This window comes from Drosophila obscura, unplaced genomic scaffold (assembly GCF_018151105.1).
Source record: "Drosophila obscura isolate BZ-5 IFL unplaced genomic scaffold, ASM1815110v1 contig_1, whole genome shotgun sequence".
Classification (NCBI taxonomy): Eukaryota; Metazoa; Arthropoda; class Insecta; order Diptera; family Drosophilidae; genus Drosophila; species Drosophila obscura.
This window is the reverse complement of record NW_024542679.1, coordinates 10,206,918-10,230,317: the sequence shown is the minus strand read 5'-3', so window position 1 is coordinate 10,230,317 and position 23,400 is coordinate 10,206,918. Positions and strand designations below refer to the sequence as shown.

Sequence of the window (23,400 nt, the reverse complement as noted above, 5' to 3'; positions counted from 1 at the left end):
GAAGAATAGATGAAATCAATATTTGAGGTAATTAATTAACAGCATCAATATTGGAAGAATGGAAACCAACAGCAATATTCACATTTAGCAATCAATTGATTGACAATTCAATAATATCTTGGAATATGATCAGCGAAAGTCACTAATGATCGTATTTCAATGTTTAAATTCAGTGAAATTGATTGAAAGTATTTTGTCCTGAATGCACACCATAAGAGAAACCTCCTTGATAATATGAATAGCAGCCCAACGGCCGATTTTTTCGCCCACATTTTATCAGAATGATTTTAACTAAACATTTGCTCATTTAGCAACATGTAAAAACAAGAATTATTCAAACAAATAACAAAATACACAATAGAGTAGAAATGCTTTCATTCAACATGAGTTGTTCAGTTTCGTTTCGTTTAGTTTAGATCCCAACTGTGGAATGGAAACCTATTAAAAATAGCAATATTTTTGTGTGTGTTTTTAGCCAAATAAAACTCCAAATCCATTCTGCACCACAAATTGTAAATTGTCAAAAATAATCAGGTTATCTGTTCCAAAATTGCACAAGAAATCAAAATAGATAATATCCATAAAATAATTTATTGTAAGTATTCGACGATCTGAATTTAAAATTTAAATTTGAATCCAACGGATGCATGACATCTTTTTACAGCTGTCTGGCAGCACTGCGATGATTTGACGACAATGCGTTAGGGGATTTGCGCAGCTGCTGCGGTCACACCATGCCCTCCCTGTACGTGTCCAAAACCATGAATTAAATCCTAAAATGTGTAAATATTCGCCAGATTTGTGAAATTGACAACAACAACAACAAAATCTCTGACTGCTCGACTCTGACGGCATTGCGCATTTCCCATTCACTTGCTCTTCGTCGGCGAACAGAAGAAGAACAGGTGCACGCAACAGCAGAATCAGCAGCAGCAGCAGCGACAAAAACACAAATAGAAATGTCTGCGAGGGGTACACGAAAAGTGCAGCGCAATCTGTGCGCATCGGTACTGGCGCTTCTGGTCCTCCTGTACTGGGCAGATCCCACGGGGGGATATTTTGCAGCTCTCGATGAGACGGAAACGAACAAAAACTGCTTCTGCGAGGTAAGTGGCTGGCCGTAGTCGCGTAGCTCAGACATGAAACTTTCTCATTTCCCACACGCACACACACACACACACACACGCACAGCTGGAGGGCTCCATCAACGATTGCAGCTGCGATGTGGACACTGTGGATCACTTCAACAACATGAAGATCTTCCCCCGCCTTCAGTCGCTGCTCGTGAAGAACTTCTTCAGGTTCTACAAGGTCAACCTCAGGCAGGACTGCCCCTTCTGGCCGGACGACAGTCGCTGTGCCATTCGCTTCTGTCAGGTGGAGAACTGCGAGGAGCAGGCCATACCCCAGGGCATCAAGGACAAGGGTGAACACAAGGAGAAACCTGCCGCATTCAAGGTAAGAGAGAGAGAGAGAGAGGGGGAGAGCGTACAGCGGAATTCCCCGGCAGAAAGAGAGCGTGCGGTATCAATATTCGCCGCTTATCAGAGGGCGTTAACTGTTTCCGTTCCATTCGTTGGAGTTGGAGTACGGCACTCCCCCATCCCCACTATCTGCAATGCTAAATGGGTTGGCAAGTGATTTATACACATTCCACTGGCCATAATCTCCCTGTGTCTCTGGGGCGTAAATCTTTGCGTACAATGATGTGGTGATATTTTGGTGGCATTGCTGACGTGTTCTTGCCCATTCATCCGCCCCCCTTTTGATTACAGCACAAACTTGATTGCTTTGTGTTCCGTCACGACTGACTTACAATCGAAGGTGGATCTGGGCTGGTTCTGCTGCTGTTTGCACAGTTGCCAAATGTTTTTACCTGTTGACTGACTTCCTCATCGTTGATTTTTGCAGTATACACGTGAGGCGCAGTCGACCAGCGGCTGCTCGGATGCCGAGGACTTTGACAGCGCCCTGGGTTTCCTGGACACGAGCATCAGCGATCAGGCGCATCGGGAATTCGAACTGTGGGCGAAGCATGACGAGGCTGAGGAGGACTTCTGCATAGTCGATGATCACGAAGAGGGTTCGCAGTATGTCGATCTGCTGCTGAATCCGGAGCGTTACACTGGGTACCGCGGCGATTCGGCCCATCGCATCTGGAACAGCATCTACCTGGAGAACTGCTTTGGCGGCAACAACGAGACCGCGAACAAATTTTCCAACTATGTCCCGCACTTGGATCTGCGAAATGTGTGCCTGGAGCAGCGCGCCTTTTACCGCATAATCTCGGGTCTGCACTCCAGCATCAACATCCACCTGTGCTCCAAATATCTGCTGTCCGAGTCGAAGGATTTCCTGGATCCGCAGGGCATCTGGGGGCCCAATGCCCAAGAGTTTAAGCGTCGCTTCAGCCCAGAGACAACAGGCGGCGAGGGGCCACACTGGCTGCGCAATCTGTACTTCATTTACCTGGTGGAGCTGCGAGCCCTGGCCAAGGCAGCGCCCTATTTGCGTCGCGAGGACTACTACACGGGGATTGCGGAGGAAGATGAGGAGGTGAAGCTGGCCATCAATGACCTTCTCAGCGTCATAGAGTGAGTAAACGAAGACTCCTCCTGCTCTCTCTCGGAGATTTACTAATCTTAAATGTGTGTTCAGATCCTTTCAGTCGCACTTCGATGAGAATGCTCTGTTCAGCAGCGGCATCGCCTCGATCAAGTTCAAGAGCGACTACAAGGAGAAGTTCCGCAACATATCCAGAATAATGAGCTGCGTGGGCTGCGACAAGTGCAAGCTGTGGGGCAAGCTGCAGACCCAGGGCCTGGGCACTGCCCTCAAGATCCTCTACTCGGAGAAGCTCAATCTGGCCACGGAGAGCGGTCTGTGGGACAAGCCGCACATCGAAGCGGATCCCATCTTCAGGCTATCGCGTCCAGAGATTGTGGCTCTCTTCAATGCCTTCGGCAGGTGCGTCCAAGCTTTGCCAGCCTTTCCAGATCCCACGAATCTAATGGTTATGCCCCTTCTTTTTGCTTTGCAGATTGTCAAACAGTATATACGAGATGGAAAACTTCCGACGTGTGCTGAGATAGCCTGACAATGAGGAGCCCTCAAGGCGGCATGAATCCCATTCAGTTCCCCTTAGCAGTTCGGCGTTGATGCTCGACTGTCTAGCTAATTTATACGCACATATTTGGGGCTGTATTTGGTGGATCTTGGTTACGGTTTCCCTCTCCCACACCCAGCCCCCATAGCAGAGGCTAGCGCACCCGGGAAAGCGGCATCCTTGTAAATAATATTAATTACCCCCGTAGGCTACGTGTACTTTAACGCCCTTTACCCAACCCAATCGAACAGACGGACGGAGGACGGACAGGTGTTTAGCATAAGTTAGAATATTTTATTTATTGTAGCAGAAGGGAGCTTATCCAATAAGGAGACTCAAACAGAACGCATTGTGCAATAACACGAACGCGAAAGAAACGAAAATAAATGTGAGAAAGATCGATGTTCAACCCCACCGGGGACTTGTATTTGTGGCACACGTCGCCAGGGAGCAACCGGTCATAGCAACCGACTTGTTTGCCTTTTCAACAACTGTCAGATTTGCTGTCATATATCTAAGTACATATATATTTCTGGCATTCATCGATTGATCGGGTCAGAAGCCGGCTGTCGTGTATTAATTCTATTTTCTCTGTAAAATGGTTGTCTTGCAAGTAAAACGCGGCGACGAGACGCTCTTTTTGTATGAGACAAGCGTGGGTGAGAAGACCGATTCGGTTATCCGAGATCTGGTGGCCATCCACAATGGCCAGCTAAAGGTGCAACGTGTGTGCATGGAGATTGAAGAGCTGGCCGAGCACGGCACCATGCTGCCCAGCGAAATGATTGGCCTCAACGACGATCAGATTGAGGAGCTCAAGCTGAAGGATATTTGGGCGGACAAATGCATCCCTTCGGGGGGCTTCACCTTCAATAAGGATCCCATGCTACGCCGCAACGGACAGCAGCCCAACGAGGCCATGGGCAAGGTGCTGGCCAATACCATAACCGAAGCCAAGGCCATGATAGATAGGGTAACGTCCACAGCATTATTCTTAGTGGCTTGGAATTCAATATAACTAACAACATAATTTGTTGCCCCCACAGAAACTGGCCAAGTCTTCGAAGACTCTGTCCCTGAAGGTGGTTCAGGAGGCCATCAATCTGCTGCGTGGTGCCGTGACCATTGTGTACCCCATGCAGCTGCCGCCACACGACACCATACGCATGGAGTTCACCAACACCGAGGATCTGAGTGGCACTCAGGCCTCCAAGGAGGTCATCGAGCCATCCAAAGCTCAGCTCTGGTTCGCCGGCCGTCAGATTCTGATGAACAAGCTGCTCAAGGATTATTTGGGCAACAATGACAAGACCAAGGTGAGTTGTTTCCCGATCCATCGAACTGTGATCTTCAGCAAACTCCATTCCAGGTGGTGGTAAAGCTCAATCAGCTGGGCGAGGGTCCGCCGGGACGTGAGGCTGTCATCTCCGAGCAGATGCGTCGCCAGATGATGGCTGATTCCTTTCGCCGCCAGGAGGAGCTCAAGGTAAGAGTCGTTTACATTTGTAGAGAGAATTTCAAATTGCTTTTTATTTGCTATATAATAAGTATACGAGTATAGGTACTCCCCAGTGTGTATATATATATATGTAAGTAGGCAATCAAAAAAGATCGAAACTAGTTAAAGAAAAAGTCTAGAGAAGATTTCCCTCCTTGGTCTGTTCTGGCTTCGTCATAAAGTAAACACAGTTCCGCTCGCAAATGGGAGCTACTACTTCTACTTCTATTTCTGGTTCCTAGTTCCCTTTTCTGGTGCCTCAGCAGATGTCGGGTTGGTGCTGGTGGGTTGTTGTAGTGTAAATGTAAATTCCATTTCGTGTCTTTTAAATGCAACTCCTCTTAAGGCACATCTACTGGCACCGGAACCGGAACTGCGAGCTTGGGCTCGAGTGGGATTGGGATTTCTTAGTGTGTAGCGTGGTGTGGTGTGGTGTGGTGTGGCGTGGCGTGGGAGTTGTCAGGTAAATAAAGCTCTTGTTCCTTCGATCGGTTCGGTTCTACTATATAGTATATAAGTACAAGTACATGTGTGCGTTTCTTCTATAATATATATGTATGTATCCAAGAAAAGCCTAGGTCCGTCTCCGTCCCATGTTCTATAAACGTTTTTATATTGTAAATGCCCCGAATAGAATCGAATCGAATCTTCAGTTCCCCCCCCATAAAGTTTTTTGGTGCTGTTTTCTGTACGAAAAGTTCTCATCGATGTCTCCTTAGAGGATAACCAGCGGTTTTTCGGGCACATCGCATTTGGCTGCCTTCTCTTGGTCCTCGTCAAAGTTCTGCTCACTCGTGTTGGAGTCTCCCGTGGGGCTGAGTGGTATCAGGGACTTGGTGCTGCCAATCATTTCGTGGCTGTCGAGCGGCAGACCGACAATGTCCTCCAGCTCCTGGCCGCCCACTGCCTGGTGCTCCAGGTCCACCACATCGTCGTCCGTGTCATACATTGGCTCGGGCCGCTTGCCCGCTGGCCCGGCTGCGAACACATCATCGTCCGACTCATCGCCGGCACAGACGCAGCGCATCTTGGCATCGTCGCCCACCTAAAAGAGAGCTCTTTGAGGGACTATCCTTGCAGGGCGCTAAACTTCTCACCTTGACGGACTTTGTGATGATGCAGAGGGAGATGGAGGAGACCACAAACAGCACAATGGGCACAATCAGCGAGACCACCAGCTCCCTGTACACCTTATCCAGATCGTACCGGGCCACCACAAACTCCACGCTCGCATCCTGCAAAGAGGAAAACCAAAAGCAAAGCCCTCAGCTACAGTATCAGTTTACACAGAGTGTGGGTGGTGGGAAGCAGAACGAACACCCCACCTTGTTGTAGTAGCACTGATAGCGTGACTGGGCGGTATTGTTGTCCCCATCGTTGCCATAGCGAGCCACAAAGTCCTTGCACTCGCCCCGCAGCGTATTGACGCAGCCCTCGAGGTTGATGTACAGTTTCTTCCAGCTGTAAATGGTTAGATTTGCCTGATTCGGCAGATACTGCTGGTGCTCGGGGTCCACGGCCCTGGTGCTGTTCTCATAGATGGCCCAGAACTGCGTAAAGTTCATGAAGGGAGCTGGCAGCGTATCGTGCTCTAGGAGGGTGCCATTCAGGCAATCCGTGGCACTGCGGACAGGCAAAGGCAAGAAGAGCTTTAGTTTCGACTTCAATTAAAGTTGTGTGTGGCACACACTCACGTGATGCGATTGTCCGACTCGCGGGTGACTGTGGCACAGTTGGTCAACAGGTTGCCGTCGTCCTCTTTCCAAATTTCAACGGGATCGATGCGTACTCCGTGCTCGGAGCCACGTGCCTGATTGAAGGCCACAGCATTCTCGCAGTCAGCTGCAATGACATTATCCTCCTAGAAGAAAGGGCAAGCCATGAGCATAGGATATAACTCGTATGTAGATGGCACTCTCACATGCATGATGAGCGTGTTGACGTTGGCCGTGGTTATCTTGGAGCAGTAGCGATCACAGTCGAAGGGCTTCTTGATCTTGGTGCAGTGTACGCCATGGCATTCGAAGAAACCATTCAGTTTGGTGTTGTCCTTGGCAGAGTTTATCGTTGGCCCATCGGCCTTGTGATGGCACAAAAAGAACTCGGACATGTTCTTGCAGTGACCTGGGGATTAGCTGCTTGTTAGTTGTGTGTGTGTGTGTTTGGATTTTATTTTTCGGGGTCTACTTGCCATTGGAGCAGTTGAACACGCCGCGTATGTTGTTGCAGGCGGTGCCATTGTTGCAGTTGAATTTGTTCAGGCGACTCATGTCAATCTGGAGACGAAGACACAGACACGGAAACAGATAGACAGTTAATAGGGGCACCATTCAATGATCGTAAAACTCGTTCCAGGCGCCAGCAGCCCATTAAAGCCAAGAGGCAAATAGTTGAAGTGCCTTCGCACCGCAAGTGAGTCACACTCCCACACTCAGAGCGGGTCCAAGACGATGACGTCTTCGGTTGAGTGGAGTGTGGTGCCCTGCGGGTGGGGTTTCAGCACTTACCATGGCACACGAGGTATTGGTCACCCGCGTGCAGTTGTTCAGCTGAATGTCCGTGCCATTTCGACGCACCACAGAGTGTATCTGTGGACAGAAGCCACTGGTGCGGGTCAGACACCATTCGCCGCACGAGGCCCAGGGGCAGTTGTTGGGCATCTGACGGTCGACGGTCTGGCACATGACCGGATCCAGCTCGAAGCCGGACTTGAAGGCCCTGCAGATAATGGAGTCATCGGTTAAACATAGACCACCGTCAGGTTGGTGGGCAGAGCTTCTCTCTGTGTGGCTTACTTCATCGAGGGCGAATAGATGGCCACGCTGAGATAGACAATGGACACGCAGGAGAGCACCATTGTCAGCTGGCAGAGGCAAATGGCACGACAGATGCGCTTGTCCTGCTCGGGTATGAGGCGCGGTTTGTTCTTGCGTCGCGCCATTCTGCGGAACCGGACACGGATACGGGATACTTCTGCTTTCTGGGAGTGGGTCTGGAATCGGTTCTAATACCAATTTTCCTGCTAATTTACGACTTGTTGATTTTGGTGGCCCACTTTCCGCGGGGGAAACCCTGCACTTTCGCCCCTGCGTTGTTTTCAAGGTGATTCGCGTTTGGTTTGCTGGACTGGAGACTGCCCTGGATGGGGGGCTGGCGGGATGGGTTTGTTGGTTGCTTGGTGGTTGGTTGTGGTGTGTGGAAGTTTGTTTTGTGGGTGTGTGGAGGGGGATTCTATTCTTGTGGTAACCTTTTAAGTTTACTTCAAAGTGGACGAAGGTTGGGATGGGCTGGGATGTGTATGTGGATGGATGGATGTAGTGTTGTTTGGGTGCTAAAGATAAAGATTGTGGGGTTTCGTTTTGTCCTCTGGCTTCACTTTGACCACGACCTGAGGATGATTTGTTTATGAGGGGGCCACAGACGGAGCGAAGGTCCTGCCACGTCCGCTCCTGGTGCGTGCTCGTGCGAAACTGAAGTCCTGGCTCTGGATCCCCGACTGAGTCTCCCGGAGCAGGGCATGCCAGGGCTGCAGCAGGACACTGCGCACTTTTACTTTTATCGAAAGGAAAGCGAAAGTGAAAGCCACAAACAGGCTGAGGCAGGGGACGAGACTGGGACTGGGACTGGGGCAGGGATGGAGACAGCTCAACAAATGGTTCCAGGTCCTGCCACAACGCCTGCGCCGGGGAGAGGGAGAGCAGCTTGAGTCTTGAGCTCTTTCTCTGTCTCTGGCCTCATTTATCCATTGCTTCTCTCTCTCTCACTCCTTTCTCTCTGTCTTTCCACCACAAATTCGAAAAGAAAACATTTCTCATTTAGCATTTCTCCACTTTTTGGTATTTTGTGTTTTTTTAGCGTTTTGCTTCTCTTTTTTTTTGTGTTTAATTATTTATTAAATAGGCCGTTAGCTGGTTTAATTTGTTTATTGATAAAGACACGTTAAGTAAAAAATGTTTAATCATTTTGCATTCAAATTTTTTTTTTTGTTTGTTCTTCGGTTTTGTATTTTTTGTTTTTTTGTTTTTTGGTTTTTGTTTTGTATGATTTAAAAAATTCTCATAAGCAACGTGCGTTTTATCGGTTCTGCTAAGCTATATGTATATATATATATATATATCATCTATGTACATATATATATATATGTATGTATGTATTGCTATAATTCTTTAGATGTTTCGTTTTTTACATAAGAGTTTTTAAAACTATTTCCAAAATGTTTGAGAGTTGTGTGTGTTTTCCATGTGTGTGTGTATTGTTAGGTGAGAAATTTGGTTCTTCTGCTTGAACTCTTGGATTGTATCTTGTATCTTGCATCTTGTACGAGTATCATCTTGTGGTATTTATCTATCATTTGTTTGCCAACATCTCTATGAATCTTTTAACTTATCGGACTCGGACTCGTTTCCCTCTATACAAATGTTTGATTGGTTTCTTCGTTTTTGTTTTTGTTTTCATTTTCATTTTTTAGTTTATGTTTTTGTTTACGAATTTACTTAATATTTTTATGACTACTATCACAATTTGTTGAAAACAAGCGATTCTTTAATTGGTATTTCGTATTATCATTGTGGAAATCGAAGTCGAGCAATCATAAAGCGGAGCATCGTCCACTCCGTCCAAAGCCAAATTCTAAAGTTTTACAGCATTTTGAAATAAAGATCTATATAGTACGAGTGTGTAACATTATTATTGTACGATGGCTAAGATGGGTTCTCAATTATAGAGCGCAAAGTTACGAATAAAACTATAATATATTGTATATGCATGTGGAAAAGTTTGTTCTCCTTCCTTCGACGATGCTCCCACTGGCAATTTATAATTATTATTATTTTTTTGTATATATCGTCCGATGTGTGAGTTGGCAGATGGCAAATGGTAATTCTCTATCGATCTTTTCGTATATGTATTGTATGTTTTTGTTTTGTTTTTTATATCTATATAGTAAAAGCTGTGTGTGTGTGTGTGTGTGTGGTGTATACAGACTACAAAGTTGAGTTTGCTATTTGTTTAGGGGTTTTAGCTTTAGCTAATTTGTATTTTTGCTAGTATTCCATATCATCATCTTCGTCACTGTGACACAGAAGTTTGCTAGAATTGGAGTATATCGGTTTGGAACAAAGTTCTTAATCAATTCTAGAGTCAGAGTTAAGTTAAAGTATAAGCGATAAATATATACGATTATATGTAGTCAGAGTATATGTTCTATACATACGGGGATCATGCCATACAATACAAATAGGTTCTATAATCGAAAGGGATAATCAGAAGCGGTCTAAAGGAAAAGCATGCAAAACACAGGCCTGCCTCATGCCCTCTCTTCTTATGCGTAATATCAGTTTAATTAAATAGGAGAATTAGTCGATATGTATACGAGTACGAGTATATATGTATGTTATATTAGAAGTAATTAGTAAATAGAAAAAAAGGGAAATGCTGGGGGCGTGTGAGTTAACCTGAAAGAAACCTCTTGTAAATTCAGTTTTTATGTTTTTGGTAAAGTTAAAGCTACTGACTACAAAAAATTGTTTGAGTACGTCGTGTATACGAGTGTGTTTTGGAGTGAATATATATTTTGATGTGGCATATAGAAATACGAAATTCCTTTCAATTTGTTTTGGGCTCTTGTGCTGAGAGTGTGTGTGGAGGGTGTGTCCTTGAGAGGTGCTAAGGACTAAGTCTACAATTTGGAACATTATGGAAATGCAGTAATTGCTAAGGACACTTCAGAGTAACGTTAATTCTGCTTGGGTTTTTTGTTGCTGTTGTTTTTGTTTTTGTTTTTGTTGTGGGTTTCTACGACAAGCGACAACTGTGGTGCCAGAGATATACTCGTAACTCTTTGATTTCAGCATATTTCTTCGCACTTAACCTATCACAAATACATTTTGGGGGGTCAGATCAACGATCAGATCTCATATTTCAAAACACATTCAAGGACAACGACTTTTCCGTATTACATTTCATGCAGTTAACGATCCTGTAAGTAAGGTATAGAAGTGATAAAGAGAAAGAAGAACGAAAGAGCCCATGAATTACAGGCTGGGGATTGTCGGGGGGAAGGTTTGAGGTGTGATAAGAAACAGAAAATATACAAAAAGTTACAATCATTACAATAATTTTGTTTGTTGGTTTAACTTATGGTTTAGGCCAATTGCTTAACAAAAACATATAATTTACATTCATAAAAGTAGGAGAGAGAGATTACAGCATACAGCACGATCTTTGACAACAGTATGTAGGTAGTATCTTCATACAAGGCACAATGAAGGAGTGTGTGTGTGTGTGGTTTCAACTACAGTACGGGTACGGGTACCGGTACGGGTACGTAACGAGACGAGACGAGAAGTCGAATCGCAAACATACAATATGTACGAGCAAGTACGAGTATGTGAATGAAAACAAGATGCAGGACAGGAGATGCAGATGCAGATGCATGCAGCGTCTGGTGGTTGGTTGCTTGTGGGAATTGAACTCACTCTTCCTTGGTTGGGAACTTCTCGGCGTAGACCCGCGATGACTTATTGCAGGCCTTCTCGCAGCAGGGGCAGTACCAGTAGCTCAGCACCCCGATGGAGATGGCAAAGAGCACATTCGGTATGATCAGCGATAGGATCAGATGGTACAAATTGTTCTCCCACGAGTAGCGGCCAATAACGACCTCTGGATAGGCACGGCTGTAGTAGCAGGGGAATGGCTCCCCAATATGAGAGAAGCTGCATCCAAATCGAAAGGAAATAAACCATTTAATTGGGGGATTCACATCATTTACTTATTACAAACTGAATGCTCACCCATACTGCCTGGCAAATACGCTGCAGTTGGTCGTGGGCGGATATCCGCAGCCCTCGGAGTTGATCAGAAACTTTGTATAGCTAACATCCCAGTTGACGGCGTCCAGGTCCCGGGGATTACGCTCCCAGTCGCTGTACGGGATGCGCGTATAGTTGACAAACAACTGATGGCACCTGGTTCATCATATGGGGGGTTATGGATCAGAATTGAGTGGATTATGCTCATGCTTATTTCACTTACTTGGTGAGTGATGAGGTGCAGCCCTCGCGACAGGAGCTCCAGCTGCAGTTCTTGATGCCCTCCGCATAGATGTGATCGATCACTATGCAGGTCACGGGCACTGGATCATAGTCGGCAATGATCGTTGAGATGGCGGGATCCACTACGAAGGGTATCAGGAAGAGGAATGTGAACACCGACAAAATGGCAGTCGTACCTGAAAGGGATAGTCAGAGAGAGAGAGAGAACCATCATATATCCATCAGATAGAGAATATATATTGTGTGTTTATCTTACCAAGGCACACGGAGGTATAGAACTTTGCCTTCTCGAGTAGTGTTTCGATTTCGATCTCCTCGCGCTTCGCCTTGATGGCGTCCACGCAGCCGCTGCCCGGCCTAACCGGTGACTGGCAGGAGGAGCGTATCGATCCCGCCACCGAGCCCGATCTGCTGCTGTTGCTATTCAGGCTGATCTTGCTGGCGGAGAGTGTCTGTGCCGAGAGCGTGGGACTCGTCGGCATTGACGTTGTCGTTGTCAGAGTGGAGCTCTTCTTCATTCTGATTCTCTGTGTTTGTTGTGTGTTGGGTGTCGGGTGTCGGGTGTGTGGTTTCGTGTGTTTTCTTAGATTTTAGGATCAGTAAAAGCTTTTAAAATGAACACCGCTAACAATTCTACACTCTCTTAATCGCTTTCCCCCTCTGTCCTGCCCTTCTTCTGCTTTCCTTCTACTGTACTGTGAATGTGGGTTAGCTTACGTCTCTATATCTCTATCGATGTCTCTCTCTCTTTTTCTCTGGGCTTTTCCTAATTGCCTTATTTTTGTAGAGCCGAAAAGGAAAAAGGTATTTTCGTTTTTGATTTTTAAATCTAATTGGAACCTCCTTTTGTATGGGGGGGCGGGGGAGAGGGCGGCGGTTCCGTTCCTTCTTCTTGTATATTGATTAAGTTATCTAAATTTATTTTTTTTGTTATTATTCTGTATTCGGTTTCTGTTTTAAGGTTAACTTTTGCTTCGTCTTCGACTTTGAATAGTTTTTGTCGTTCCGTTTTTATTTATAGATTATAGATTTTTTTTTATTTTTTGATCACGCATCCCTCCTAATCTTCTTCTTAAGCTGTTGTTGTTTTGTTGTTTGGACCAATTCTGAAATGACCTCCTTCTCCTGAACCTTTCTACGGATTCGGATTCGGATTTGGATTCTGTTCCTCCTCCTCCTTCTTCCTCTGCTGCTTCTGCTTCTGCTCCTGGTGTCTGTGTGCGGGTGTGTGTTCTTGTGTCCCTGTGCATGTGTGTGTGTGTGTTTGTTTGTGGTGTGCGTTTATTCCCTAGAAAAAACTTAGCTGCATAATTAACAATAAATATTGAATCAATTCTCGCTCTGACGCCCTGTTTTCTCCCTGTCCGTTTCTACCTACATCACATATCCTAAAGCCTCTGGCTCTAATCCAATGCAAATACAAATACAAATACAAATAACTCAACTAATAACGAACTAATCCAAAAAATTATACTAATATTGTCTTCTGATCGAGTTGATCGTCGTATTTTGAGTTAATTTTACGCGCCTTCTCCTTGCCTCGTGGTGTTTCAGTTTCAAGTTTCTGTTTCAGGTTTTCTAGGTTTTCTGCTGTTAGCTCAGTAGTGTCCTTGCAAGCCTCTGGGTTGGTGTGGCTGTGGCTGTGGGTGTCGGTGTGGCTGTGTTGTTGTGGTCGTTTGTTAAAAGTTCAATGGAAGGATTGCAAAGAATGTCAAGTTGCTCGATTGTGCTCTTCTTCTGGTTGTTGTGGCCAACTTCCAACTTATTGCAAAGCGAAGACTCCAGTCTGATGTATCGGACTGTCTTCCTGGAGCAGAGGAATGCCTGCAGAATAAAAAGGAGAATTAAAATATTAATGGGGGGATGCTGCGTAAATGATTTCAAAGGGAGTCGGTGACTTTTTGGGTTCTAAAAAAGGACCAAGGGAAAATGCTATAACTATAGCTAGATCCTATGCTCATAAGGGAGTTCTGTTCTCTGCTCTAAAATCGATTGTTCTATCTGAGGAGGATCTGAGGGGGTTTGGGCAACTGCGAAATACGTATATCAATCCAGAGACCTGGTAGCCTGAAACCGAATCTGAACAGATTGCTCTTTCACATGTGGGCAATGGCAAAGGCGGCTGTCGACAGAGAAAATACTCAGTGGTTAACTGGAATACCAATTTGAGTCCTTTGGATAGTACTATTATTGCTTACGTGACGGATCTCATAGGGCCATAACCTCATCGCCACCGCCCCCACCCATGTCGCCGTTGGTGGGTGCACCGACGTTGTTCTTATTGAGGATGGTCTCCGTGTCGACGCAACCCTTGAAACGCATCTTGGCGTCGTCGCCCACGTAGACGGTCTTCTGGCACATCAGCAGGATGGAGCAGGAGACAACGAAAAGCACCGATGGCACCACCGAGGCGAACACAAACTGGCGATAGGTGACCTCCAGGTCGAAGCGGGCCACCACTATTTCCTTCTTGCCGGGCGAGTAGAAACAGGGGAAGCGTGCGCGCGCATTATGATCGCTGCCATCACGGCCAAAGTCCTTGAGGAACTCCTTGCACTCGTCCATGAGGGTGTTGACGCACCCCTCGAGATTGATCATCAGCTTGGACTCATTGGAGATGGTCAGATCGACATCGGGCGGTGCTATTTCCGGCACGGGCGTGGCCACCGAAACGTGCAGATGGCTCAGATATGTGAAATTGGTCAGATCACTGAGCATATTGTGCTCCAGCGTCGACCCATTGATGCAGTCCACCGCATCCACGCGATCCGAGGTGGCCTTGATGTAGTAGCACGAGGTCATGGCCACATTCTCGCTCGACTCGTTCCACACCTCCTCCAGGGTCTCCGCATTGATGGCATTCTGGCAACTCGACAGATAGACCTTGTCCCCGCTGAGCACCACAACGTTCTTGTTCCTGGTCGGGATGTCCACGCACCGGCGGTCGCAATTGTAGGGTGTGCGGATCTTGCGGCATGTCCCACGGCTGCACGAGTACAGCCCGCTGATGTCCATGCAGTTGATCTTGCCGCGACGACCGGAACACTTGACCGGTGCATCGCTGTTGTGGAAGATGCACTCGAAGGCGTCCGTGATGTTCAGGCACTGGCCGGCGGTGCAGTTGAATGTCCCTGTGAGATTCTTGCACTCGTCATTGATGCAGCGCGCCTTGTCCGCCCGATCCTGGTCGATGCCGTAGCACGTCTTGTTCGCCGAATTCGTGCAGTTCTGGAAGATGAGATTGGAGCCATTGCTGCGCAGATTCACGTAGATCTGGATGCAGGCACCCGACGTCTTGCTCAGGCACCACTCCCCGCAGCTGCCCCACTCGCAGTTGTCCTTGTTCAACGCCCGCGTGGTGGTGCACATCACGGGAGTGGGGTCGATGCCGCTCTTGAAGGCACGCGTGGACGGCATGTAGATGGCCACCGTGAGGTAGACCAGAGCCACGGAACTGAGCACCAGTGTCATCTGGCAGATGCAGATGGTGCCACAGATCCTGGTGTCCTGTGGTGGCACAACCAGATCCTCTGTGGCCGTCTTTTTCTTTCCCATTTCGTGTGTTGGCTTTGCTTTGGATTAAACTGGTGGCAGGTGTGCTGTTCTCCTCTCTAGTTGCTGTGGCTAATCCCTGGGCTTTAATCTAATTAAAAGCACACATCATCTTGGATTGGGAGGCAGTGAGGCAGACAGGGCAGTCTATCGATTGAGCAAGCAGTTTTTGTGTGGGAGGGTGAACCTGAACCTGAGCCTGTGCCTGTGCCTCTGTGTTATATAACGCTGGCCCACTCGTTTGCGTATGCTTTTTTTTTGTGTGGAGGGGAACGCGGGATTCGAATCTGAAACTTTTCACGGCCTGCGCGCACGTTTTTGGTGGAGTTCCAGATGGAATGACTCTTTTCCTAGGCAAGCGACCCTATCGATTTTTATTTGATTTCACTTTAAACTTTTTTGGCCCCATACGGAACCCAATTGCATCACGTGCTGCTTGCTGCCTGGCCAGAAGTCTCTCCTTTGCCTTTGCCGCTCCCTCTGCAAAACTCTCCGTTTCTCTTTGGTGCTGGCTGGTGCGGGGGGGCTATCCGTTTACTGATTTTTGATTTATTTATTGGCTTTTTTTTGCTATTAGTTTTTGGTAATTATTTTTTGCTTGATTGGCGACCAGCAGCTAGCAGCTGCCGTGCTTGGGGCTCGTGACAATTTTCAGACTGGGGCCCAAGGCTCTGGCTTTGCTCTACACAGAGTTCGCGTTGCGAGTGATTTTGGATTTGGCGAATGGAGAATGCATTCGGCTCTGCTCCGCTCCGCTCTCTGGCGCCTCACTGACCGCCGACAACATGCCGCCACCGTCGCGTGCTCCACGAGATGCCTCTTCGTGCGGGTGTCGTGTGGCACATGTTAGCTTTGGAGCCTGCTCTCAAATCTCAGCGCAGAGCAGAGTCATGCGCGCGCATTTTTATTGCAAAATCAATAGAGTTCCGCATTCACGTTTTTGGTTCTGTCGAACGCAAAAGGCAAGGGAATCTCTGGGCATCCCCCGTCCTAGTACCCACCCCAATCCCCTCACGCTCGCTGGATTTTCATTGATTAAGTCGTCCTCCGCATGGCGGCCGTGGGTGCAAGTGCACTCTCCGTTCAATGTTGTGATGTGCTCCAGATTTTGAGGCAACTGCAGGACGCTGACAGGGTCGGCTGCTGCTGCTGCTCTCTGCTCTCCCCCATCCAGAAGGGTGGCTCGGGTTGCCATGACGCCATCGTACGTACATTAGCTATCAACATACAAGTTCTATATTTAACTGCTGTGCGTAAAGAGTACAAAAATAGGTTAGCGAAATTCGGTAATAGTATTTCTATTTAAGTTCCGTAGTTTGAGGTGGAGTGACAGCATCATCTTTCTCTGGAATCGACGGCCCAACGTCATCAAGAGATAAACACTGTTTTAGCCCGTTGTCATCCCTCCTTGAGGGGATGGTTCCAGGCCTTGGCCATGAGTCGCACAGTGTCCTGGGTTAGCTTCGGTCCAATCAGCGGATTCAGCTGCGCCAGATAGCAGCAGAGCCAGAAGAGCCAGCAGCAGACCGCCGCCAGCAGGAAGATGCAGCGCACCAGATCTTGTTGATGCTCCTTGGACACCAGACTAGGTCCGCCCAGTCCCACGGCAGCCCAGATGGCGGTGAAGAAGAGGATCGTGAGGAAGACTTCCATGTTGCTGACGCTTCAATTTGTTCAACTTTCCTTTTTTTTTTATGACTAACAGCGGGCGTAAAAATTACTTTGTTTTTCTTTAGCAGACCCGAAAAATTTCCTAACGCCTTTTGAAAATGCCAAGAGTGAGGAACTTCACAGCACTGACGCACACGCACTGCTGATCATTTACAACACTAGCAAACAGATGGTTGGTCTTTGAAATGGCGCCTAATTCTAAGTCTTTTTCATGGAAATTATAATGTTTAAGCTAATTCTTACACTGCACTTTGGATGGGAAGGGATATTTATAATACTGGCATTAGTTTGATGTAAATTCTTTCAACGAAAACAGCCAGGGTAAGCCTCTTTCTGAAGTGCATCTCCAATGGAGATTGAATCTACTGCCAAGCTAAAAATTTTTTGTTTTTTCAATATCCCACATGGACACGCTCCACACTAAACTTTTGTGTTTATCACAACCACAAATTGAATAATCAATGGCAGGGCCAGGAGTTATTGAGGAATTTTGCCATTGCCTCCTCCATATACACATGTACGAGTATATATGTACTGGTATATGAGGAATTCGCTCATAAGTAGGCAGTGTGCTTGTGGTGGGAAGGAAGGTCAATCAATGAGCAATGAAGGATTTATTTCATCATGATTTGAGTTCGATTTCAATTGGACTTTCATTTCTTGTAGTACTCACATGTAAATTGTGGATGTTTCACCATCGAATGTTGAGGTTTATTTACGTTCACAGCACACGCACACGCGGAGGGGGAGAGGAGGCGACCGACAAGAGACGAGAGTGGAGACATGCCATGGGGCGGGACACACACACCAATACACAAGCAGCAGTCCGAATATCCGTGTTGCACTGGCCAGCAAAGTCGTTTCATAATAAAACGCAGTCCCAGCCTCTTAGCACACGCCCACACATTATGCACTTGTCGAGTAGGGATTATTGGATGAGTTCGCTGGCTGATCCGCAGCTATTCATAAGGCAGTAATGATTTGATTTTTGGTTTTTCCTTCCATTTCCACTGGCCAGCGAGCCGAGAAAATTCCAAACAGCCGAACTATGTGACGTGCACGGCTCACGGCTCACGTTTCCCTGCTGTTTACGGCCAGCTCTTCTGACATTTCTCTGCCTTTTCTGGCTCTTGCTTTGGCTTTGGCTCTGGCTCTGGCTCCGCTCCGACTCTATCGCTGGTGGTCGCTTCTCTCTGCCCCAAGAGTGAGTGTATACTGGTGGGGCGCAGGCGCTGCCAGGCTTTACGTCATCCAAGTGGCCCGTTGCCCGTTGCTCCAACAGAGCAGAGAGCTTTCGGGGGAGCAGCTTTCCCCAAAAGCTGCGCACACTAATAATGGGGCATGGAGCGTTGCTTCAGCTGCAGCGTTGCCAGTGGCAGGCAGTCCTTTCGGTGAAGAGTTTACCGTTTCGTTCTCTCGTTGCCGTCATCGTCGCAGCCGTTGGGGCTGTCTTTTGGTTGTCGTCGCTGCTCCTCTATTGTCATTTGTCGCCACAACCATTGCCATCGCCATCGCCATAGCCATAGCCTCTTCTTGTTCGTTGTTTCGCTAAGGCTCCTCCTGCGAAAATGACAAGAAAGAAATTTGGAACGCGAACGTGAATGGTTTTTTGTGTGTGTTTTGCAACTTTTGACCCCGTGCGCGCAATCAGGTCATAAAAATTGTTAACTCTAATAGAATGAAACGTGGAGCCCATGGCCATGCCCATGCCCACTCTCTGTTGACTCCGGGTAAACACTGGGAAAACTGTGACTGTGACTGTGCAGTGCGGTGCGGTGGCGAAGGGTTTCCGTGTGATTGAAAATGCGTAATCGTTGCTGTCGTTCCGTTACCGTTCACCGCGTAACCTGAACCTTGAGTAAACCACACACACAGGCTCAAAATCTGTAACACACACACACACAGACACCCACCCACCCAGAAGGAGCACGCAACTCTACGTCACTCAATCAGAAGTGGTGGTGGTGTCGGAAAGAGACACATGCCAGTGTGGTTTTCCCACAATAGAAATACAAGAAATTTGTGTGGTTCAACTACATTTAATTGATCTGCCTCCAAGGGAAATCTTTTTGCTGGGGAGGAGGCAGCTGAAAAATCGTTTCGTGCTAAAGCACAAGAAGTTGCCTCCTCACGCTCTCAATCCTCCAGGCATTGCCAGAGGGGGGTAGGGTAGGATAGGGTATGGGCTGGCAGTCGTCGTCGCCGCCGCCTATATATGCCGCATAATTTCGATTGGAACTGGCAGGCTCTCCTTTCTCTTACTCACTCAATCTCTCTCTTTCTCTCTGTGTCTCCGTTTTTTCTGTGCCTTTGTGGTAGGGCTTGCATGTGCACGGCCTCTGTGTGTGTGTGAGAAGCGTGCCAAATGAATTGAAAATTACATGTGGCTCCACAGAGTCTCCTCCCCGCCCCTATTTCTCAGCAGCAACACTGCATTTGGGGCCTGGCTGAAGGAGTTTTATTATTTAAACATGCCGCTCGTGCTCGTGCTGGTGCTGTGCCTCTGAGCTCATTGTTGCCCCTGCCTGCCTGCGCCGCGTGTTTCCGTTTCGTAATACTCCTCACAATAAGTGCCAAGAGCCAGAGCCCCACTTTCAGCTGGCCAAACAGAAACGAAACCAGCAACAGCCCCGCGACTGGTCGTCGGTCGAGGTTATATAAAAATAAACGCAAGCGGACATTTACACACGTCGTCACCTTTTCCCCTGGGGTTTAAAAATACCAATTTACTAGCGCATTAACGGTAAACGCGGTATCAGTATTTTAAACCGAGTCCTCTGTCTCGTTCTCCCACACAGTTTTTAACTGCACGTGGCACGGATAGTGTGTGAAGAGAGAGAGAGAGAGAGAGACACCGAAAACAAAACAAAGCAAATACAAGTGAAAAAGGAGAAAAAGGAGAAAGAAAGCAACCAAAAACTGTCCGTCCAGCACTCTCTTTTTAAATGTACATAGAAAAAATAATACAAGTGAACCAAATGCCAGGCTAAGAAGCAGCGGTGGAACCAACAACAGCAGCACCAAAAGCAGAGCAGAGTGAGACCTCCACGAAATTGGCCATTGGCAGGCCACGGACGGAACACAAGACACGCACACACACACATACACAGAACACACAAGCTTAGCCTTTTGCCGCAGTCATAAAATAATCAAGCCGAGGCAGCAGCAGCAGCAGCAGAGCACAGCTAAATCAAGCCAGAGGAAAAGGACGTGAACGTGGACAAAGAGGAGGAAGAGGAGGCACTGCAGCAGCATCATCGTGTGCTGATGTTGACGAAACATCTCCGGTGGGACGCATAAAGCAATTAGTAAAGGTTGAATCCCGCACGCACACCAGCACATAGAACACGTGTGCATACGTACGCACTGCCACAGCGATTGAAAGAGTGAGAGAGAGTGAGTGCGGAGGGGGAATTAACGTAAGAATAGAACGGATCCAGGATGCGTGGGGGAGCCAATGGAGCCACGCGCCCCCCACAGGAGTATTTAGCCTAATCGAGTGATGCGCAGCACAGAAATGCAGGGTGCCGCCGCCTTCAGCCTGCCTTATTGCAGATGCCAGAGATGTTCAAGATAACGGGGAAACAGAAGCAGAAGCAGCAGCAGAGCAAGAAAAAGAAGAGAAGGACAGCAACAACAACAAAAATAACAAGAAGATAAGGAAGGACACGACACACAAACAGCAGAAAGCGAGAAACGAAAATCGAACTCTCCCTGTGATATAACTTGCACCGTAACCGTAATTCTAGCTCGTAGTTTCATCGTTACTTATCGATTAATTAATTAATTAATCTAAGCGCAACTCTAACCTAAGTACAAGATTAACTTCACTCCATAGCCGCCGAAAGCACGCCCCCAGGATAATCTAATCTAATCAGAAAATACTTAAACTACAAAACCGCTGCTGCCCCTCTGCCCAAAACCAAAAACCCAAGCCCTACCATTTGAAATACTTTGCTGCCGCTCTGCTCCGCCGCCGACACCGCCGCCAGACCTGCGCCAATTGAGAAACTAAAACCAGGCTTTACCCAAAGCTAAATCTGAGAAAGACTCCATCGAGAGAGAGTGATTGGAAAAGAGACCAAAATCAAACTTCAACTCCAACAGAATGGGAGATGAGGCCGACAAACGTACGGGCAAGGAGAAATTGCTCTTCTACACGACTGCCTTCTTCATACTGCTGGGCACGTTCAGCCTGTTCGCCTTCCTGTTTCTGGTGCCGTTCGTCATCGAGCCGGCCTTCACCACGATCTTCATGCAGTTCGAGGAGGTGCCCGCCTTGTGCGAGACCTACGACACGGAGCTCTTCTATGGCGCCAAGAACTGCTCGTGGTCGTCGTGCCGCGAGGGCTGCACCAAGGACATCTACATGTGCACCCAGATTAGGGTCAACTATCGCCTCAACCTGTACAACTTTACGGATGAGTTTAACTTCACGGAGTACCACATTGTCCTGAAAGAGTCGGAGCGCGTGATACCGCCCAAGAAGCGCACGGATCGCTATGAGCGAGCGTTGCGGGACTACGAGTACGATAATCTGGGTGGTGGCATCGATGGCACCGCCCTGGACATCGACATGGGGGCCACCGGGAGGCTGGATCAGCTGAGCTTCGGAGATGCAGACGGCTCCAATGGTTTTCTGATTGAGGACTCGGACGACGCGCGGGGTCTAAGTGCCACGGGCACCTTGATCAACGAGGAGCGCCATCCCTTCGATGAGATCTCCGAACTGAATGAGGGTCTGATGGGCAACAGGTCCATGTACTACTATGTGGGCGCCCGCCTCTTTCCCAACGTCAAGGGATGTGGCTATCCGCCCATGCTGAACTGCACCATCTGGCTGAAACGATACACGAAGATCGGGATGAAGTTCCCCTGCTACTACTCGCGGGTGGACCCCAGTCTGGTGATCAGTGACCTGGACTACTGGCAGAACACCCTCAATCTGGTGTACTCCATGGCCATTCCCATTCCCTCGTTCATCATTTCGGTCATCTACTTGACGTACGCCTACTTCAAGATCTACAACGAGGACGAGGAGACGGCACCGCTCGATAAGAATGCCGAGGACATGGACATTGATGACATCGATGCCGTCGACGACAGTGACGGTGCCGTTCTGGCCGACAATGTGGCCGGCAGTCAAATCATCAACATGGACTCCACAACCAATGACAGTTGTTTGGAGGGTGTCCTGCCCAATGGTGGTCCCGGCATGACCACCTCCATATCGCAGGGTGGCTCGCTCACCACCCCAGGTCCATACATCGCACAATCTCCGGCGGGCTCCCAAATGACGCCCAATTCGGAGATGAACTCGTTCGGTCATCAGCTGAAAGTTCAGATGGCTGACGAGCTGTCCAGGGATTCCCTGGAGAATGGTGTTCTCTCAACGTCCAACTCAGTTCAAGGGTAAGATTATTTGATTTCCAGCAGGGGAACTTATATCAATAAAAAGGGAATGGGGAATCTTTTAAGATGGTTATGAGAAAAGTTTACACACAATATTTATATATTTAATAATATCCTTTATTATCCTTATTGTATTGGTTATATATAGTAGATCTTCACTCATGTTCAACCCACACGTTTGCCCTCTTGTGTATTGCAGAAACTTGAGCAAGACGATGACGACGAGTATCTCAACTCCACCTGGGCCGACAGCGGCAGTCTGAAACGTCAGGCGCATGGTCTGGAAAATGTTAGATTCCGATTCGGAAAATGAACCGCTGCTGGAATCCTAAAAACAGTATTGCGGGCATCGTGGAGCGAACCCCTAAGGGAGGAGGTTCCACGAGCAAACAAAAGACGGAGCAGAGTATTTCCCCAAAAAAGTATTTCTACCCAAAACCAAAACCGAAAAAAGAAAAAAACAATCGACAACAACGCATGTGTATGCGACCGAACCTGAATACCTTCAGAGCTGTTAGAGACATTTAAAAGAACTATGATAGATTATATTTACCGTATAACTACACACACCACACACACTAGGAACACTCATCTAAAGGAACTTTGGATAGGCTTAACGACACACCCACACCCACACCACACACACACATCCCCATTCAAAATTGCAATACATGCATTATGTAGTGTCTGCACACGATATGATATCCGAAATATTACGATATCCGAGGCATAGATAGACAGAGATGTATACTATACGGATGAGGATGAGGAGGCCGCTTCACACAAGGACCCACTGGACAGGACAGTGTGTGTTACTTTGATTGGTACAAAATACAATAACAAAAATAAAAAAAAACAGAAAAACAGAACTTGGACAGGAGGAGAACAAGTACTATACTAGAGGAAAATTATAATACTTATACAACACATACATATACATATATACAAATATTTACTTGACTTATTTTTCTATTCGCAACAATCGTCGTGTCGTGTCGTAGTCGTCGTCTCGAGGAAGAACTCTAATACCCCCAACAATGACCCCGAATATAGCCCCATACCCATACCCATACCCCTATAAACACACATGCCATATGCTCCAAAAAGAG

The 23,400-nt window shown here is 47.4% G+C and overlaps 7 protein-coding genes across 11 annotated transcripts; 3 read left to right on the top strand and 4 right to left on the bottom strand.

Moving 5' to 3' along the window:
* Positions 1-381: 381 nt before the first annotated feature.
* LOC111072719 (ero1-like protein) lies at positions 382-3,520 on the top strand. 2 transcript variants are annotated; one of them, XM_022364730.2, is made up of 7 exons: positions 382-595; positions 665-745; positions 798-1,106; positions 1,192-1,458; positions 1,912-2,594; positions 2,659-2,967; positions 3,041-3,520. In XM_022364730.2, the coding sequence occupies exons 3-7, from the start codon at positions 960-962 to the stop codon at positions 3,090-3,092; spliced, it is 1,458 nt and encodes a 485-aa protein (XP_022220422.2). In that variant the 5' UTR covers positions 382-595; positions 665-745; positions 798-959; the 3' UTR covers positions 3,093-3,520. The 2 variants fall into 2 exon arrangements, with proteins under 2 accessions (XP_022220422.2, XP_041450661.1); XM_041594727.1 differs by having other exon boundaries at positions 665-1,106.
* A 184-nt stretch (positions 3,521-3,704) lies between these two features.
* On the top strand, positions 3,705-4,906 carry LOC111072661 (cilia- and flagella-associated protein 298). The gene is made up of 4 exons (XM_022364657.2): positions 3,705-4,079; positions 4,153-4,422; positions 4,476-4,592; positions 4,847-4,906. Exons 1-4 carry the CDS (start codon positions 3,705-3,707, stop codon positions 4,904-4,906), a joined length of 822 nt encoding a protein of 273 aa, XP_022220349.2.
* A 401-nt stretch (positions 4,907-5,307) lies between these two features.
* On the bottom strand, positions 5,308-7,641 carry LOC111072718. Its single transcript, XM_022364729.2, has 8 exons — positions 7,400-7,641; positions 7,112-7,322; positions 6,796-6,880; positions 6,526-6,728; positions 6,299-6,465; positions 5,930-6,227; positions 5,702-5,839; positions 5,308-5,649 (listed from the first exon to the last, which is right to left on the bottom strand). The coding sequence occupies exons 1-8, from the start codon at positions 7,543-7,545 to the stop codon at positions 5,320-5,322; spliced, it is 1,578 nt and encodes a 525-aa protein (XP_022220421.2). The 5' UTR covers positions 7,546-7,641; the 3' UTR covers positions 5,308-5,319.
* Positions 7,642-8,633: 992 nt separating this feature from the next.
* LOC111072722 (protein tipE) lies at positions 8,634-12,507 on the bottom strand. Of its 2 annotated transcripts, none has more exons than XM_022364737.2 (5): positions 11,913-12,507; positions 11,637-11,832; positions 11,396-11,569; positions 11,081-11,317; positions 8,634-10,581 (listed from the first exon to the last, which is right to left on the bottom strand). In XM_022364737.2, the coding sequence occupies exons 1-5, from the start codon at positions 12,172-12,174 to the stop codon at positions 10,524-10,526; spliced, it is 927 nt and encodes a 308-aa protein (XP_022220429.1). In that variant the 5' UTR covers positions 12,175-12,507; the 3' UTR covers positions 8,634-10,523. The 2 variants fall into 2 exon arrangements, with proteins under 2 accessions (XP_022220429.1, XP_022220430.1); XM_022364738.2 differs by having other exon boundaries at positions 8,642-9,692.
* A 95-nt stretch (positions 12,508-12,602) lies between these two features.
* On the bottom strand, positions 12,603-15,714 carry LOC111072721. 3 transcript variants are annotated; one of them, XR_002607623.2, is made up of 3 exons: positions 13,842-15,714; positions 13,716-13,778; positions 12,603-13,480 (listed from the first exon to the last, which is right to left on the bottom strand). XR_002607623.2 is itself a non-coding variant. In XM_022364736.2 (2 exons), the coding sequence occupies exon 1, from the start codon at positions 15,209-15,211 to the stop codon at positions 13,865-13,867; it is 1,347 nt and encodes a 448-aa protein (XP_022220428.1). In that variant the 5' UTR covers positions 15,212-15,714; the 3' UTR covers positions 12,603-13,480; positions 13,855-13,864. The 3 variants fall into 3 exon arrangements, 1 of the variants encoding a protein (XP_022220428.1); XR_002607622.2 differs by having other exon boundaries at positions 13,855-15,714; XM_022364736.2 differs by lacking the exon at positions 13,716-13,778 and having other exon boundaries at positions 13,855-15,714.
* A 714-nt stretch (positions 15,715-16,428) lies between these two features.
* Positions 16,429-16,966, bottom strand: LOC111072723 (V-type proton ATPase subunit e). Its single transcript, XM_022364739.2, has one exon. The coding sequence runs from the start codon at positions 16,859-16,861 to the stop codon at positions 16,607-16,609; it is 255 nt and encodes an 84-aa protein (XP_022220431.1). The 5' UTR covers positions 16,862-16,966; the 3' UTR covers positions 16,429-16,606.
* A 3,084-nt stretch (positions 16,967-20,050) lies between these two features.
* On the top strand, positions 20,051-23,357 carry LOC111072720 (protein tipE). The gene is made up of 2 exons (XM_022364734.2): positions 20,051-22,291; positions 22,491-23,357. Exons 1-2 carry the CDS (start codon positions 20,988-20,990, stop codon positions 22,552-22,554), a joined length of 1,368 nt encoding a protein of 455 aa, XP_022220426.1. The 5' UTR covers positions 20,051-20,987; the 3' UTR covers positions 22,555-23,357.
* Positions 23,358-23,400: the final 43 nt, after the last annotated feature.

Excerpts from the sequence above, each read along its gene's own strand:
- LOC111072719 (XM_022364730.2), top strand. The coding sequence starts at position 960 with ATGTCTGCGAGGGGTACACGAAAAGTGCAGCGCAATCTGTGCGCATCG. Across the intron at positions 1,459-1,911 it reads AGAAACCTGCCGCATTCAAG|TATACACGTGAGGCGCAGTC; the intron begins GTAAGAGAGAGA and ends TGATTTTTGCAG. Across the intron at positions 2,595-2,658 it reads GACCTTCTCAGCGTCATAGA|ATCCTTTCAGTCGCACTTCG; the intron begins GTGAGTAAACGA and ends ATGTGTGTTCAG.
- LOC111072661 (XM_022364657.2), top strand. The coding sequence starts at position 3,705 with ATGGTTGTCTTGCAAGTAAAACGCGGCGACGAGACGCTCTTTTTGTAT. Across the intron at positions 4,423-4,475 it reads GCAACAATGACAAGACCAAG|GTGGTGGTAAAGCTCAATCA; the intron begins GTGAGTTGTTTC and ends ACTCCATTCCAG. Across the intron at positions 4,593-4,846 it reads GCCGCCAGGAGGAGCTCAAG|TTCCCTTTTCTGGTGCCTCA; the intron begins GTAAGAGTCGTT and ends TCTGGTTCCTAG.
- LOC111072718 (XM_022364729.2), bottom strand. The coding sequence starts at position 7,545 with ATGGCGCGACGCAAGAACAAACCGCGCCTCATACCCGAGCAGGACAAG. Across the intron at positions 6,466-6,525 it reads TCAACACGCTCATCATGCAT|GAGGATAATGTCATTGCAGC; the intron begins GTGAGAGTGCCA and ends CCTTTCTTCTAG. Across the intron at positions 5,840-5,929 it reads ATCAGTGCTACTACAACAAG|GATGCGAGCGTGGAGTTTGT; the intron begins GTGGGGTGTTCG and ends TCCTCTTTGCAG.
- LOC111072722 (XM_022364737.2), bottom strand. The coding sequence starts at position 12,174 with ATGAAGAAGAGCTCCACTCTGACAACGACAACGTCAATGCCGACGAGT. Across the intron at positions 11,833-11,912 it reads CTATACCTCCGTGTGCCTTG|GTACGACTGCCATTTTGTCG; the intron begins GTAAGATAAACA and ends TATCCCTTTCAG. Across the intron at positions 10,582-11,080 it reads AAGTTCCCAACCAAGGAAGA|GATCGTTAACTGCATGAAAT; the intron begins GTGAGTTCAATT and ends CCTTACTTACAG.
- LOC111072721 (XM_022364736.2), bottom strand. The coding sequence starts at position 15,211 with ATGGGAAAGAAAAAGACGGCCACAGAGGATCTGGTTGTGCCACCACAG.
- LOC111072723 (XM_022364739.2), bottom strand. The coding sequence starts at position 16,861 with ATGGAAGTCTTCCTCACGATCCTCTTCTTCACCGCCATCTGGGCTGCC.
- LOC111072720 (XM_022364734.2), top strand. The coding sequence starts at position 20,988 with ATGGGAGATGAGGCCGACAAACGTACGGGCAAGGAGAAATTGCTCTTC. Across the intron at positions 22,292-22,490 it reads ACGTCCAACTCAGTTCAAGG|AAACTTGAGCAAGACGATGA; the intron begins GTAAGATTATTT and ends TGTGTATTGCAG.